This window comes from Bos taurus, chromosome 29, assembly GCF_002263795.3.
Source record: "Bos taurus isolate L1 Dominette 01449 registration number 42190680 breed Hereford chromosome 29, ARS-UCD2.0, whole genome shotgun sequence".
Taxonomy (NCBI): Eukaryota; Metazoa; Chordata; class Mammalia; order Artiodactyla; family Bovidae; genus Bos; species Bos taurus.
Window position 1 is genome coordinate 42,630,472 of NC_037356.1, and position 16,946 is coordinate 42,647,417.

The window sequence follows — 16,946 nt, forward strand, 5'->3', positions numbered from 1 at the left end:
TGTCCATGGAGCCAGGAGAGTGGTGGGCCTTGCTCCTGGGTGGCCCTGACTCCACCTTCCCCAGCTGACCTCTGGGGCGGCCCTGCCCGAGATGCTGGGAGGATGTGGAGTGGTGAAAGGGGGGCTGAGGCAGGACTCTGGGGGTGCATAGGCCCGCCAGCACCCGGAAGGAGGAAGCGGTACAGGGTGTCTGTGGCTGGGCCTGGGATCCCCCACTCGGGGACTTCCTCTTCCTCTCAGGGCAGGTGTAGCTGCCGCAGTGGGACCAACACCCTGACCCCGTCATGGATGGGGGCAAGGGGCCCAGGATCAGAGACTTCCTGAGTGGCAGCCTGGCCACCTGGGTGAGGGGGCAGTGGGAGGGGGGTCTGGAGAGAGGAAACGAGCAGCAGGGAGGGGCTGGTGTGGGGGTGGGGGGAGAGAGGGCAGAGTGGGGTGTCGGGGGGGAAGGGGCTGAGGGGAGGGGTGGCCTCAAGTGGGAACAGAGAAGTCCAGGCAGCTGTGGGCAGGAAAAGGAGTCCGGACCCAGGGCCACTGACATTCAGGGAACTGGTGGGGAGGGGACTATGTGGGTGCAGGGCGGCAGGTCAGAGGGGCTCCGGATTCACTTTGATGGTGGGGGTCTCCACCCCCTGCACCTGGGCAGGCCAGGTGACTCCTTTGTGTTCCCACAGGCACTGGGACTAGCCGGGCTGGTGGGGGAGGCGGAGGAGCCGGAGGGGGAGGAGGAGGAGGAGGAAGGAGAGGGGCCTCTGTGTCCGGAGAAGAGGTTCTTGCGTCTCAGCGATGGGGCCCTGCTCCTGCGGGTGCTGGGCATCATGTAAGGGGCATCAGAGGATGACCTGGGGTGGGTGGGGCGTGAGGGGAGGGGGCCAGGCGGCCTAGGGGGAGGAGCCTGAGGGGTGCCTGGCAGAGCCGGCTTCAGAGGAGGCGGGTCCTCCATCTCCGCTTCCACAATTGCCCCTGTGCTCACAGTGCTCCCAGTTCCCGAGGGGCCCCTAGAATGATAAGGGGCCGTGACGGCCCCGCAGCCTGGCGGCTGTGGAACCTCAACCACCTGTGGGGCCGACTGAGGGACTTCTACCAGGTGAGGGGTCGGCAGGTGGAGGCTGAGCCCAGGAGACCCCCTGGGGGGAGGCCCATCTCTTATCACCCACCCCCTCCACCCCAGGAGGAGCTGCAGCTGCTGATCCTGTCGCCGCCCCCAGACCTCCAGATGCTGGGCTTTGACCCCTTCTCAGGTACTCTCTCCCACCTCCCCTCCACCCCTTCCTGCTTCTACCCGCTGTCCCTCCCCGTTAACCCCTTGTGGCTTGTGCCCTGCAGAGGAGGCGGTGGAGGAGCTGGAAGGCATCCTTAGGCTACTGCTGGGGGCGTCAGTGCAGGTGAGCGGGACAGGGCAGGGCAGGGTCCAGGTCTGGCTGCAGAGGTGGCGGGATGCCCTCTGGCACCAGTCTCACCGCCCCCTCCTCGCCCCCCTGCAGTGCGAGCACCGGGAACTGTTCATCCGCCACATCCAGGGCCTCAGCCTGGAGGTCCAGAGCGAGCTGGCTGCTGCCATCCAGGAGGTACCATGACTTGGGCTGCCCTCCGGGACACCTGCCCCCTTCTTCTTCTTTGGCTGAACTGCTCTCCCTGGACTCCAGGTGACCCAGCCTGGGGCAGGCTTGGTGCTGGCGCTGACTGGGCCGGAGCCTGGGGAGCTGGCGCCTCCGGAGCTGGAGATGCTGTCCCGAAGCCTGATGGGGACCCTGCTGAAGCTGGCACGGGAGCGCGACCTGGGGGCCCAGGTAGGGGGCGGCAGGCCAAGGAACAGGAGGACCATGGGATCCAGACATGTGGGGAAGGGGGCACTGGGGTCCAGGTGTGGGGCTGGGGCTGTGGGTCTTGGGTCTGCAGGGCTGCAACAGCCAGATTCAGCTTGGGTAACTGGGGACAGATGTGGGGGTCCTGGGAGGGGCTGCTCCTGACCCTTGACCTCCCACAGCGGCTGGCCGAACTGCTGCTGGACCGGGAGCCTGCCCCCTTGTTGCCTGAGGCTCCTGCCAAGATTCCCTCGGAGGGGGCCTCGCACCACTTGGCCCTGCAGCTGGCCAATGCCAAGGCCCAGCTGCGGCGCCTCCGGCAGGAGCTGTGAGTGCTGGGAGGGACCTGGGGGCAGGCGGCAGGATGGGGTCCCGGTTGGGATCAGGCCTGGAGGAAAAGGGCTGGAAGGGGCAGGTCCCCAGACCCCCTCCTGCGTGCCTTCCCTCCAGCGAGGAGAAAGCCGAGCTGCTGCTGGATTCCCAAGCGGAGGTGCAGGGCTTGGAGGCCGAAATCCGAAGGCTCCGCCAGGAGGTGCGCTCAGATGTCCCCAGGCATGGTCGGGGCATTCCTTAACCCTTTCCCCGCACCTTCCCCGTCCTCCTGCCTCCTCCAACCCGGTTCCTTCCCGTCCCAATCCCTCTGGCTGGCGGGTGGCCGGTCCTAGCTCCGCACCCGTCTGGCTCAGGCACAGGCGCTGACGGGACAGGCCAAGCGGGCGGAGCTGTACCGCGAGGAGGCAGAGGCGCTGCGGGAACGGGCGGGCCGCCTGCCCCGCCTGCAGGAGGAACTGCGACGCTGCCGAGAGCGCCTCCAGGCGGCCGAGGCCTGCAAGGGCCGGCTAGAGGTGAGGCGGGAGGCGGGGCTGCGGGGCTGGGCATAGGGTGGGCGTGGCCTCTGAGGGACAGGGTGGGCCAAGAGAGGAGAGTTTGGCGGAGAGTCAGGCCTTGGTGGAGGCCCCAGGTATTGCTAGGAGAACGGGGTGAGGGGGTGTCTGGGGATAGGCCCTTTGGAGGATGGGGCAGGTGGAGGGGAGTGGTAGGCAAGGTGGAAGTGTTAAGCAAGGCTAGGTCCTGGAGAGGAGGGTGGGAACGGTAGGGGAGGCAGCGTCTAAAGCACCAGCAATGGGGCTAAGTGGGGGCCTAGAAGGATGCCATCTTGGAAGGCCGTTTTTGAGAAGGGGCAAGGCCTACACAGGAGAAGGGCGGGGCCCGGTGCTGGGTCCCTGGAGAGAACTTGGAGGGGGAGGGGCAGATGGAGGGGAGAGGCGGGGCCTGGAGAGCCACTAGGGTGTAGGGTCAGATGGGGAGGGGAGCCTGGAGTGCGGGGCGAGGGGGGCATCCCTCCACCGGCTCTCTGCTCCCCACCAGGAGGAGCGGGCGCTCTCGGGGGCTCTGGAGGCCTCCAAGGCGCTGCTGGAGGAGCAGCTGGAGGCCGCTCAGGAGCGCTGTGCTCGGCTGCACGAGACACAGCGCGAGAACCTGCTGCTGCGGACCCGGCTGGGCGAGGCCCACGCGGTGAGACCCCCCGGCCACTCAGTGGTCCGTGACCTCAGAGGTCCCTAGGGTTCTTTGGTGATCACTGACTCCTACTCCCTGTTTCCTCTGTTTATGCGTGCGTGTGCACTCAGTCGTGTCCGACTCTTTGCGACCCCACAGACTCTAGCCTGCCAGGCTCCTCTGTCCATGGGGTTCTCCAGGCAAGAATACTGCAGTGGGTTGCCATTTCCTTCCAGTGACCTTCTAGCCCCCACACTGGGCCTGGCCACAGAGGGGAGGGCTTGCCTGACCCTGCTCTCCCCTCCAGGAGCTGGACTCCCTGCGGCATCAGGTGGACCAGCTTGCAGAAGAGAATGTGGAGCTGGAACTGGAGCTTCAGCGGAGCCTGGAGCCACCCCCGGGCTCCCCTGGGGAGGGTGAGCGGGGCCCCAGTGGCAGGTCTGTGGGTGGGAGCTGCCTCTTTTTCCCCTGTAGCCATTGGGGTTTCCCTGGTGGCTCAGACAGTAAAGAATGTCTGCAGTGCAAGAAACCCAGGTTCAATCCCGAGGTTGGGAAGATCCCCTGGAGAAGGAAATGGCTACCCACTCCAGTATCCTTGCCTGGAGCATCCCGTGGACAGAGGAGCCTGGTGGGGGACAGACCAAGGGTTTGTAGAGTCAGACACGACTGAGCAACTAACACTTTCCCTCTTTTTTTTTTTTCATAGTGGGGTTGGCTTCTGGTTTCATTCCCTTCCCCCAGGTCTGGTGTCAGGGCTAGGGGTGTATATGAGGAGTCATAAGGGAGCAGAGTGGACTTTGCTGACCTCATCTCCCACACCCTAGAACTCCTGCCCGGAGTGGCTCCCTCGCTACATGATGAAGTGAGGGAGGCAGAGGCTGGGCGGCTGCAGACCCTGGAGCGGGAGAATCAGGAGCTTCGAGGCCTGCTTCGGGTGCTGCAGAGGCAGCCAGGTGGCCAGGTGAGTCCCCTCCAACCATCAGCAGGCCCTTCCTGGCCACCTCCTCTGGGTTTGACCATCCCTTTCATGTGCCCTCATGAAAAGACCCTGTGTCCTCATTTCAAAAGACCCTGATGCTGGGAGGGATTGGGGGCAGGAGGAGAAGGGGATGACAGAGGATGAGATGGTTGGATGTCATCACCAACTCAATGGACGTGAGTTTGAGTAAACTCCGGGAGTTGGTGATGGACAGGGAGGCCGTGTGTGCTGCAGTCCATGGGGTCGCAGAGTCAGACACGACTGAGTAACTGAACTGAACTCATGTGCCTTCAGCCCCCCCTACTGGAGGAGCAGAATGAAGACTCGGTGATTCGAGAGCCGGACTTAGCTCCCCAGACTTGCCTGACCTCAGACCCCGGCCCCCAGGCCTTGGCTGCTCAGGCAGCGGACGAAGGCTCCCAGGCCTCAGACCCAACTCCCCTGCTGTTTGAGTCAGCTCTTGAGGCATCGGCATCTGATCTGGACCCACAGGTGGTGGAGAAGCCTCTGCAGACGGATGTCGTGGTCCCTGCAGACTCCATGCCCCAGGAGTCAGACCCCGATGCAGAGGCACAGGAGTTCCCGAAGAAGGCTGGCCTGGGAGCCCCTCTCCGGACCCCTGCCTCTGTGACCCCACCTCAGGGTCCCGAGGTTAACATTCAGGCCCAGCTGTCTCTGGGAGGAGAGACTGGGGAGTCGGTGCCAGAGGCCCTGAGGGTGAGACAGGAGGACCCTGAGAGCAAGCCGGGACCCTCGGAGACCAGCCTGTGTGTGCGGTTGGAGGAGCAGGGGACCCTAGACCAGAAGCTGGACCTACCTGAGGGGCAAACAGAGGCCAGAGAGCATGAACACAGGTTGGGGGGGTTGGTCGGGGATGCAACCCAACGAAAGTCACAGAAGAAACTGGAAGGGGCTCCTGAAGTCCGGACCTGGGAGGCACGGGCCCCCGAGGAGATCCTGGTCAGTGGTGTCCCTGAGCGGGAGGCCCTCCAGGAGGAGGCGGCGCGGCTGAAGCGAGAGGCTGAGACCCTTCGAGCAGAGCTGGAGGCCCAGGCCCGGAGGCTAGAGGCCCGAGGCACGGAGGCTGCCCGCCTCTCGGAGGAGCTGGCTCAGGCCCGGAGGGCAGAGGCTGAGGCCCACCGGGAGGTGGAGGCCCAGGCCCGGGAGCTAGCCCGGTTGCGGGAGGCAGTGGAGTCTTCTGCCCGGGAGCTGGAGGCTGCGTCGCGGGAGCGGGAGGCGCTGGCGGAGGCGCTGGCAGCAGCCGGCCGCGAGCGGAGGCAGTGGGAGCGAGAGGCGCCCAGGCTGCGGGCCCGGGCCGAGGAGGCCGAGGAGCGGCTGCACGTGCTGGAGGCCGAGGGCCGCCGGCACCTGGAGGAGGCTGAGACGCAGCGCCGGGAGAGGCAGGCCCTCCAGGAGGTACGGCGGGGGTCATGGCCAGGAGACAGGGTTCCAGGCCAGTTGCTGGGGTTTGGGGGTTATTAATTTCGTCGGCAGCCACCGAGTACCCAGCACTGAGCTGGGGCTGGAGAGGGAAGGGCAAAGTCCACTCCCGCCTCCCAAATGCGCACCTGGCCTGGGCCGGGTGCAGATGTCCCCTGCCTTTGATGGGTGGCTGTAGGAGGTGGAACTAGATGGCCTGGGTGCAAATCCTGGCTCTCTGACTGTGGTGGTTTACTCAGTTGCACCCCAGTGCCTCCCTCTGTAAAATGGGGGTGCTCTTCATAGTTGCTTTATGGGGGCTTTGGAAGGCCGATGGAAATAATGGTGTGAAGAATCTAGTTCATGGTGGGCAAAGGCTCAGGATACATTGGTTGTCATGGGTAAAATGCTTTGCAATCCATGGGAACGGGAACTGATGCCAGGGTCAGGGCAGGGAGGCTTCAGGGAGGGTTCTAAGGAAAGATCGAGATCTCACTAGGTGGGGAAGGATATTTCATCCAGGGGGAACAGCTAGTGCAAAGACTTGAAGGTATTAGAAATGCTCAGGAGCCTGGGTGATGTGGAAGTAGGTGGAGAGGTGTGTCAGGCCAGCTTTGTGGGTATTGATACTTCATCCCCAGGCAGGGAAATTCACTCAAGGATGTAGGCCGACCTGTGTGATGCTGGGTTTGGGGAGAGTCACCTTGGTGTACAAGGGGACCTGGGGCTATACGAAGGCAGTGCCCGTGGTCAAGGTGGCAGGTGAGAGAATCCCCTGGTGGCCCAGTGTACTCTGTGCATCCAGTACAGGAAGCACAGGTTCGATCCCTGGTCAGGGAACTGAGATTCTGCAAGTTGCATGGCGTGGCAAAAAAAAAAGAAAAAAAAGTGGCAGGTGAGGCTGGCCGGAGCTGGGATGGGGGTTGGAGGAGAGAGAAAACCTGGAAACCCCTGTATTCATTCATTCGAGCATGTTTGCTGGCATCTTCTTGGCACCAGCCCTGTACTAGGCAGCCAGCACTTGCAGCCTCAGGGAGACACTCACTCACAGTCTGGGGTGGAGACAGGACTGTGCGGGGAGCCGTAGGGGTCTAGGAAGCACACTGGACTCAGGCTGGGGCTCATCAGGGAAGGCTTCCTGGAGGAGGAGAGAGAATGGCAATGAGCCAGGAGGAGGAGCAGGCCTGTTTGCAGGGGTGGAGTGTGAGGCAGGGAGTGGAGCGAGGTGACATGAAGACTTCCTTAAGCAGGTTTCCTATTGGGCAAGGCTTCATCTTCCTTCCCAGCAAAGGAAGGAGTTGCAGCTGTTTTCACGAGGGTGACAAGGAGTCAATGGAGGGTATAATGTGAGTAGAGTGGTCAGATCTGCAGGTCTGGAGGCCCCTCGGGGGAAGCAGAAGAGACCATGAGGCAAGGGGATGGGCGTTCGGGCCAGTGCAGCCCAGGGCTGAGGCGAGGGCATGCTGCAGCACGCATGTGTGTTCAGTCATGTCTGACTCTTTGTGACCCCATGGACTGTAGCTCGCCAGGCTCTTCTGTCTATGGAAGCTTCCAGGCAAGAATTCTGGAGTGGGTTGCCATTTCCTACTCCAGGGGATCTTCCCAACTCAGGGATTACACCTGCATCTCTTGCATCTCCTCCATTGGCAGGCAGATTCTTTACCACTGGTACCACTTGGGAAGTATCAAATCTTCTGGAAGCTGAGCAGTTTCCTTGTTACACAGAGCAGGACACTGAGGTTCAGAGAGGAGAAGTTATTTGCTCCGAGACACCTCCTGATGTTGAGGAGTCAGGAACCTGCTGTTGGCTTGGCTGGGGCGTGTGAGAATAGAGAGTGTGGGTGAGAGGGTAAGGCCAAGAGCTTCTCTCTGGGGTCCACTCTGTAGGAGCTGAGAGATGCTGGCAGGTAGATCTGGGTTATAGCTCAGCTGCCCTACTCAGCTGTGTGGCTTGGGGCCAGTTACTCCTCTCTGAGTCTCCGTTTCCTTACCTGTAAAACCAGAATAAAAATGATACCTATGTCACAAGATCCTGTAAGATAATGAACGTAGAGTGCTTGGGGCAGTGCCTGGCACTCAGTATGGGCTTAATCAGTGGAGAGGGAATGCCAGCCAGTGGGTAGGGAAGAGCCGGTAGGGCTGGCTGGCCAAAAGAGCTGGCTCTGAGGACCAAGAGGGTGGAAGACATTAAGGACAAAGGGGAATTTTGTGAGATTTCCTGGTGGAGCAGTTCCTGGTGATAACTAGGCGTGGTGCAGGAGGAGGTGGCTGGCCAGGGGAGGGAGGTGAGGGAACCAGGGGCCAATGGGGTTGTCCAAGTGCACCTCCCCGCTGCAGGGGTCGGTGGGGGCAGAGGCACAGTGGGTGGGGCCCTGGGGGCTGTGGCTGGGGCCTGGAGGGGGCAGGGCAGGGGTCCCGCCTGAGATGCAGGTCTTCGTGGGCATCCTTGTTCTGCCTGATCTCTGTCCTGGGGCTCTTGTGGCTGGGGGCTGTGGGCATCAGGGCCTCGTGGGACTTTTAGTTTTTCAGCGAGAGGCAGTGGCCAAGGGTATCTGGAAGTGCAGTGACCCCGGGGGCTGGCCTGGATGGAGTTGCTAAGCCAGGAAGACCAGAGCAAAGATGGGTAGGCTCCATTTCCAAGGGCAGGACTTGGGGGGCGGTTGTCGTGGTCGGCCCTTCCCCATGGTTTCATCCTGCTGGAGCCCCTCCACCCCCACCCTGTACCTCAGAATGGTTTGACCTACCTCTCTAGGGACGGGGGCCACAGGCCAGAGCGGGTCTCCTACCCACTTCCTCAATGGTATGGCCCAACCGCCACAGGCCTGGCCAGCAGCAAGCATCCTGGCCCTCCCCTTCCCAGCTCCCACTGTGGTTAGGCCTGGCCTTCACCAGGTTCCTGCTCTCTGTGGCCATCCCCCTGTGGCTGAGAGTACTCTCCAGACCCGCCGCCTCTGAGCCCCTCTTCCCCTCACCTGCCCTGTGTGGCCTCAGCACGCAGGGAGCATCTAGCTGTCACTGGGCACATGAGGAACCATGGATTCAAAGAGGTGAAGACATGTGCCCAGCGAGTGTCTCTGAGCCCTGGCCCAGGGGCTTCCCTCACTCCCTGGCAGGCTTATAATCCCCGGCTCTCTCATATGCACTCTGCAAGGTCATCAGGCTTTGCTCCCATTTTACAGATGGGGGAGTAGAGGCCCAGAGATTTAAAGATATTTGCTCAGGGTGACAGATCAAGGACAGAAGGCCAGGTCTCCTGATGCTCAGGCCTGGTGAGGGTGGCGGTCTACCCTTCTGGCCCTGAGCCTGCTCTGCCTGCCCTCAGGAGCTGGAGAAGGCCGTGGTGCGGGGCCGGGAGCTGGGGGCCCGGCTGGAGCGTCTGCAGAATGAGCTGGAGCGGGCAGCCCTGGAACGCCAGGAATTTCTGCGGGAACAGGAGTTCCAGCACCAGAGGTGGGGCACTACCCAAGGGGCAGAGAGGGGCAGGTAAAGACTTGGGGAGGGCTGGGTGCTAAGACTTCTCCCGGCAGGTACCAGGGCCTGGAGCAGCGGCTGGAAGCTGAGCTGCAGGCGGCAGCCACCAGCAAGGAGGAGGCGCTGACGGAGCTCAGAAAGAGGGCCCTGCAGTTGGAGGGTGAGCTGTTCAAGGTGAGGCCACCACCCGGGTTCCTGGGGCCTGAGCCCACCCCTGTCTCCATACTCGGGTAGGTACTTCAGGGCCCCCCCTCATCTCACCCCTCGGTTCTTGGCCAGTCGCTTGCCTTGCATGCCCTTTCAGGGTCTGTAGGAAGAAGCGCTGTGCTGGGAGCCAGGCTGCCCGGGCCTTGTTGCCTCCATTCTGCAACCCGACTGAGCCTGGCAGCTTGACTCTGAGGCACCTGCTGTGTCTCTCCTGCAGGGGCCCCACCACTTCCTGAGCTTAGCGCCAACAGTCATATGTTAGGAATCATTTCTGACTCCCTTGTTGCACACTGGCTCAGCGCAGGTGTGATGCGGGCCCCGTACCAGGCTGCCGCTGCCCTCAGGGGGCTCGCTGTCCACCTGGGACGGAGACAAGAACATAGCCAGTGGGCCCCCAGCAGACCGCCCGGCCGACAGCTGTGGGATTGCCAGGGGAGGTTTGTTGGGCTGCCCCCAGACCCCTGTGATGCCCTTGTGTGACCTCCCCGGGCCTCTCCTTGCAGCTGCGCCAGGGCGCTGCAGGGCTGGGGCCCCAGGAGCAAACGGAGCTCAAGGGCACGGAGGCCCAGAGCATGCGGCTCATCGAGGTGGAGCGCAGTGTGAGTGTCGGGCTGTGGTGGGCGTGGGGCTGGGGGGGCAGGGAGCAGTGCCCCGGAGATCCGGCCCCCTGCTAATCACCCCCCCTCCCTACCCCTCAACAGAATGCCACGCTGGCGGCCGAGAAGGCGGCTCTGCAGGGCCAGCTGCAGCACCTGGAGGGGCAGCTGGGGAGCCTGCAGGGGCGCGCCCAGGAGCTGCTGCTGCAGAGTCAGCGGGCCCAGGAGAACAGCAGCCGGCTGCAGGTGGGCCCGGCCCCCCACGGCCCTCCCCCCTGTCCCCCGCTCCTGCCCACCTCCAGCCCCCCATCAGTGCCCTTTTCACCCCGCCTCCAGCCCTCCCCTCCACGGCTGGCCATCCGTCCCTCTGGCTTTCCCTGACCCGACCCCAGCTCCATCTGTCCCATCCTGGCCTTGTGCCACTGGCCCTTGGCACCCCCCGACGGCTCTCTCTCCTTTCCTCCGCCCTCTGCCTTCTGCCCCCCATCCCTTACCCCCCTTTCCGGCCTGGGATGCCCCCCACAGCAGCCCCCCACCCCGTTCTCCCCTCTGGCCTAGGCCGAGAAGTCTGTACTGGAGACCCAGGGCCAGGAGCTGCACCGCAGGCTGGGGCTGCTGGAGGAGGAGGTGCAGGCAGCGCGGCGCTCCCAGGAGGAGACCCGCGGGCAGCAGCAGGCCCTGCTGCGGGACCACGAGGCCCTGGCGCAGCTGCAGCGGCGGCAGGAAGCTGAGCTGGAGGGGCTTCTGGCCCGGCACCGCGACCTTAAGGCCAACATGCGGGCGCTGGAGCTGGCCCATCGGGAGCTGCAGGGCCGGTGAGCACCCCCCTCCAAGCTCACAGCTTCTCTCCTGGGCGCCTCCTGTCCGCCCAGAGCGGGCTCCCTGTTCCCTGGGAACCACCAGCAGGCCCCTCTCCCTGGCTGTGCCCTTCTGTGTGGCAGGGCTCTCTGCACTTCCAGGGTGGGCTCACCCTGGGGCTTCATCGGTGGTCCAGAGTGGTGGGCACCTAGCACAGCATTCTGCCCTGTGGCTTTGCCCCCCGGGGCCTATGCTTAGGAGATGGAGGACTTCCAGATGGTCCAGCTGCCTGCTTGCCCTGGCCCCTGGTCCTTGCAGCCCCCTGAGCCCCTGGTTCATCGCAGGCATGAACAGCTACAGGCCCAGAAGGCCAACGTGGAGGCGCAGGAGGTGGCCCTGCTGGCAGAGCGTGAACGCCTGGTGCAGGATGGGCATCGGCAGCGGGGCCTGGAGGAGGAGCTCCGGAGGCTGCAGAGTGAGCATGACAGGTACCAGCCCGGGCACAGCCCCTCCCCTCCTGGGCCAGTTCTCAGTGTTCCCACCTGCAAAGTGGGTTGATAGTGAGTTAGTCCCTTTCCCCATGGGGTTCTGCTTTGCCTCCACTCCTCGTTGTGGTTCCTCTGCCATCATGAAGGGCCCAGTTGAGGTGGGCGGGGCGTGGGGGTGTTCCTCTTGGAGAGCAGGTCTCCTTGCCTCTGCAGGGCTCAGATGCTGCTGGCGGAGGTGTCCCGGGAGCGCGGGGAGTTACAGGGGGAACGTGGGGAGCTGCGGGGCCGGCTGGCGAGGCTGGAGCTGGAGCGGGCACAGCTGGAGGCCCAGAGCCAGCGACTGCGGGAGTCCAACCAGCAGCTGGACTTGAGTGCCTGCCGGCTGACCACGCAGTGTGAGGTGCGGTGAGGGGTGGGTGGCTGGGGAGGGAGGGTGGCTGGAGGGGAGGGTGGGGTTGGAAAGAGTCAGGATCTGGTGGAAGGCAGCTGCCCTGAACCCGGTTAAGCGTCCCCCACAGCCCCTGCTTGTTTGTCCTGCTGTCTGCCTATGACAGCTGTTGACAGAGCTCCGGAGTGCCCAGGAAGAGGAGAACCGGCAGCTACTGGCCGAGGTGCAGGCGCTGAGCCGGGAGAACCGGGAGCTCCTGGAGCGCAGCCTAGAGAGCCGGGACCACCTGCACCGAGAGCAGCGCGAGTACCTGTGAGGGGCTGCGGGGGCTGGCGTGGCTGCCCCTTGGGACCTTTATGGGGCGATTCCCTGGGAAGGCCTGGGGAAAAGAGGAGGCTGACCCTCCCGGGGGCTCGGGCAGCACGGTGTATCAACCTATCCTGGGGCATGTTGCTGTTTAACCAGCAGGGGTGTACCAGGGTGTACCCTGCGTTCATGCCCAGGCCTCAAGTCCACCTCCTCCTTCCCCATCCTCCCAGGGACCAGCTCAATGCTCTGCGCCGGGAGAAGCAGAAGCTGGTGGAGAAAATCATGGACCAGTATCGCGTGCTGGAGCCTGGGCCCCTGCCCCGGACTAAGTGAGCGGGCCCCTCCACCCTGGTGGGCTGGAGGTCTTCCCTACCTCGCCCCTGCCCTGCCCTCTGAGCCCTGGCCTAGCCCGGGTCCAGGCCCGAGTGAGGGTTGGCCTGGCCTCTGCGACCCCCAACATGGCCCTCTTGTCCTCCTTCCTCCCTGGCCTGACCCCGCCTCTTGTGCCCTCTTGCCCCCAGGAAGGGCAGCTGGCTGGCAGACAAGGTGAAGAGGCTGATGCGGCCCCGGCGGGAGGGGGGCCCCCATGGGGGGCCGCGCCTGGGGGCCGATGGGGCTGGCAGCACGGAGAGCCTGGGGGGCCCCTCAGAGACGGAGCTCCCTGAGGGCAGGGAGGCGGATGGGACAGGTGGGTCTGGGGGCCGCCCTGCCCCCAGGGGCTCGCCAGTGCCCCTGGTCTTCCTGTGTGGCTTGTGCACGTGTCCCCCACTGGGCTTTCCTGCTGCAGCTTCCCGCCCCCCCCTTCCCCGCATCAGATGGTTCCGGTGACTCTCTGCCCTGGGTCCCTGCTGCGTCCCTCTCGGCTGGCACCTCCCTCCCGCCCGCACTGCCGCCCACCCGGTCCTACCCATCCAGAGCGGTGCCTAGGATCTCGGAGCAGCGGGGACTTTAGTCAGAGGTCACTTATCCCAGACAGCAGACGAGGAAGCCGAGGCCCAGGGAGGGGAAGCACCTTGCCCAAGGTCACACAGTGAGTTAGTGTCAGAGCCAGCACAGGGTCCTGCCTCCGGTCGCCACCTCCATTCATGCAAGCTTGCCCGCCCCCACTCCCAGCCCCCATCTCTGCAGCCGCCTGTCCCCTGTAGCGCCCATGCAGCTTCCTCCTGCCAGTCCCGCCCCCCGGCCCCACTCCCCCCAGCCCTCCCGGCACTGCTCAGACACCTCCCCCCGCCTGTGCCTCTTGCAGGGTCCCCCTCACCGGCACCCATGCGCCGGGCACAGAGCTCCCTGTGTCTGCGGGATGAGACACTGGCGGGTGGGCAGCGGCGAAAACTCAGCTCAAGATTCCCCGTGGGGCGAAGCTCTGAATCATTCAGTCCTGGGGACACCCCCCGGCAGCGATTCCGACAGCGGCGCCCAGGGCCCCTGGGGGCACCCAGCTCCCATGGCAAAGGTGAGGGAGAAGGGTCCCTGGGGGCCCACTGGCTCCTTGGGGGAGGGGGCTTCCCTCCTGGCTCCTGTGTCTGCCCGCCCACCCTGCTGCCTCTGTTCTGGCCTTCATGGCCCAGTGGCCACCTTGTGCCCTCAGGACCTGGCGTGGGATGGGGCGGCTCCATCGAGACCCTGGCGGAACACGAAGCAGATGCCAACGGAGAGAGTGAGTGGGGGCCTGGGAGGAAAGCGGGTATTTGCCCTTCCTGGGCCCCTGGCAGGCCTCGTTCACCCATTCCCTCATTTGACCATGAGCCTTTCTGGAATGTCAGGTGATGTGATACTTGGGAATATAACAGAGAACATTCTGGTATGGGGAGCTGGGAGACAGCTCATGATATGCATAAAAATAATAATTATCTACCATAGCTTGTCCAATAGAACTATGACGTGAGCTCCACGTGTAATTTAAAATGTTTAGGTAGCCTCATCAGAGGATCTTTGCGACCCCTGTGGACTGTAGTCTGCCAGCCTCCTCCATCCATGGGATTTCCCAGGCAAGGATACTGGCGTAGGTTGCCATTTCCTTTTCCAGGGGATCTTCCTGGCCCAGGCCCAGGGCCCGGGGTCTCCCACATTGCAGGCAGACTCTTTACCACCTGAGCCACCAGGGAAACCCCTGGAAGTAATCAGAGGAAGTAATGAGACATGTAAAGTTAATTAATATTAGCATATTAATATATTATATAAACATATGGTATATATTTAATATACTATATATTGTATATATTTAATGCATTTAATAAATTATACATCAATACACCAATATACTCTATAAGTACATATTAATATCGATATATTAATATATTTCAACATCACCACATATATTAATATTAGAATATTAATATATTTTAACTCAGTATGCCTAAACTATTACCATTTTAGACATGTAGTCAGTGTAAAAAATCCTTAATGAGATATTTCATTTTTTTCACACTAAGTCTGAAATCCAGTGGTATTTTACACCCAAGCACATTGCAGTTCAGACTGGCCACATCTCAGGTGCCCAGTCCTGTCCTGGGGAGCTCAGCCCTACAGTATTAGAAGGTGACAGTGTCCTTGGAAAAAAAAAGAGAGCAGGGTGGGTGAGATCAGGAGCCTCGGGTGGGCAGGTGGCAAGGTCAGGTAGCTTGCTCAGGGCAGGCCTCCGAGAGGAGGTGAAGCTGAAGCAAAGGCTTGGAGGTCAGGGTGTGTTCTGTTCATGTATCTGGGGAATGGTGTTCCTGGCAGAGGGAAGAGCTGAAGCGAAGGCCTGGTATGTTCGAGGCCCGGCCAGGCGGCTGGGAACCCCTTGGAGAGGGTAAGCCTGAGCTGAGCTTTTCTCTCCAGGCCTCGAGGTGCAGGAACCGGAGAAGCGAACTCTCGCCCCTTCTCTCAGCCAGTGACACTGCATGGATGGAGAGCTTGGGAGCGGAGTGTTCTCAGCACTGGAATCTCAGTGGGGACCCCAGGCAGCCCAAGAACGCGGGGAGGCAGGGCACTCATGGCGAGTCCTTGGACAAGGAGACCTGGGCCCCTGGATCCTCCATGGCCTGCACTGGGGGCCCAAGCTGGAGCTGGGACGAGTTTGTGGACAGGGGGGACGGCTGGCCCCTACAAACAGCTCCCTGCTGGGGCTCGGCCCTGCAGCCCTCCCTGAGGAGGCAGTCCCCAGGGAAACTCCCAGCTGAGGGAGGCAGGCGGGAGTGGGCAAGAGAGCCCCCAGCCCGGCCCAGGAGGGGAGCCAAGGACCATTCCCTGGGGACGGTGACCTGGGTCCATTTCTGAACCTTGGCTCAGATGTGAGGCACAGGAGAATAAAGCTGGGGTGCAACCAGTGACTCCGCTCTGTCTACCGGCCACAGCCAGGAGCCACTCGCTGCCAGGGACACGGGGCCTGGAGTTCTCTGCTGACAGGGGCCTGGTGGCTATTGGCTTCCTTGCCCTGCATGGGGCAGCAAAGGGCTTTCCTCAGGGGAGGGGCCGGTTGGGCTGGCGGGGAGGCTCTGAGCGGCCAGCAGTGGGTGGGGGTCTGGGCCTGGGCTCCTGAGTAGGGGCAGTGAAATACCCAGAGGGCCCGCCCCGACCCTGTCCCTGTCCCCTCTTCTCTCCTTTTACTGCTTCCTGCCTCCTCATCCTCTCATCTCCACCCCTTTGGGGCTGAGCGCCTCCCCAGAGAGTTTACAGCCTGGGGTGGGGGAGGCGCTATTGTGGAGCTGGGAGGGATGCCGGGGTCTCTGACCAGCGCCTCGGATGACTGACGCCGGGGAAGGGAGCAATTAGGCTGGGTGACAAGACGGCAGGACGTGAGTCAGGGCACCTGGGGCCGCCCAGAGGAGGGTGGGGCTGCCGGGCTGAGGTGAGGCAGCCTGAATCCGGGGGTGGCAAGAGCTGGGAGGGGTGGCCAGGCCTGCCTCCCCAGGGTGACCTATGTAGCCTGACTCACTGGGTTTCCACAGCCCTCCCGTTGGGGGTCACCCGCTGCTCTGCCCTCCTCTCAGACTCAGTTTCTGAGGTCGGTGACATGGGAGTGGACAGCCCCTGGCTCCAGGGGGGCTGAGCGGCTAGAAGCCCCCTTCCCATAGGGCCTCCGGGTGGGGGCTCTGATGGTCGTCCCACCGTTGGTGGCCCGTCAGCTGTCAGGGAGGGAGATGAGGCTCTGGAGGACCGGGTGGCCAAGGGCACTGAGCCTGATGGGGGGGAGGGCACCCCTATGTGGCTCCGACATCCCTTTTTGGGATCCATTCTGTACCAGGCTTGGGGACGACGGGGGACAGAACCACACCCTAACCACTGGACCACCAGGGAGTTCCCTGAGATGCTTTTAAAGGTCTGCTCGCTCTAGAGAGATTCGGTCAGAAAACGGGCTGCCCATGCCTGCTGGAGGCCGGGCTGGGCTCCCTCTCAGTGCCTCCTGTAGGCACCCTCATGGGTAGGGGGAGCCCAGAGACAAGGCCCGGCCCTCAGGGTGCCTGCCCCCAGCCAGGCCTCCCCTGCAAAGGCAAGTCCGCAAGGAAGAGGGCTTCGCTGCGGCAGGGAATACAGACCGGAAGCTGGGCTGGGCCACGTGGCTTCTGGGACCCTCTTAGCCTGCCCAGCACCAAGAGCAAAGAGACACACTGAGTGAGGTGTGCAGGGCTGGGGCTATGGAGGCCAGAGCTGGATGAGGTGGCCTGTGGCCTCACGCTGCTCATCTGTCAAGGGGACTGACAGATCCCCTCCCCTATCTGCTGCAGTCAAGAAGTGATCAAGAAGAACCAGGCAAGAGGGTTGTGATCTGTATGAAGTTCCTCACTTTGACTGGTGGCTAAGAATTGGACAGAGCTGCCTGGCTGCCCTTAGGGCTGGCACCCCGGTGAGGAAGGCGGCTCTGTAGCACTAGAGTGGGCCTCCCACCCCCTTGGGGCACAGCCTGCGGTGGACTTACCGCCCTGGGGCGGATACCTGGCTGGGGAGTGTCCGCCCCACAGAGGCTCCGGGTTATCCACAAACCCCAGGCAGAGCTCCCAAGGGGGACTC

General features: G+C 62.9%; 1 protein-coding gene across 1 annotated transcript; it reads left to right on the plus strand.

Moving 5' to 3' along the window:
* The first annotated feature begins 284 nt into the window (after positions 1-284).
* CCDC88B (coiled-coil domain containing 88B) lies at positions 285-15,268 on the plus strand. The gene is made up of 27 exons (NM_001192279.2): positions 285-344; positions 675-820; positions 976-1,087; positions 1,172-1,241; positions 1,327-1,385; positions 1,485-1,568; positions 1,647-1,790; positions 1,988-2,133; positions 2,256-2,337; positions 2,492-2,650; positions 3,174-3,320; positions 3,610-3,718; positions 4,127-4,263; positions 4,576-5,697; positions 9,023-9,150; positions 9,228-9,345; positions 9,882-9,977; positions 10,080-10,220; positions 10,533-10,789; positions 11,117-11,260; positions 11,474-11,660; positions 11,815-11,960; positions 12,188-12,286; positions 12,479-12,645; positions 13,204-13,410; positions 13,546-13,614; positions 14,778-15,268. The coding sequence occupies exons 1-27, from the start codon at positions 285-287 to the stop codon at positions 14,831-14,833; spliced, it is 4,392 nt and encodes a 1,463-aa protein (NP_001179208.2). The 3' UTR covers positions 14,834-15,268.
* Positions 15,269-16,946: the final 1,678 nt, after the last annotated feature.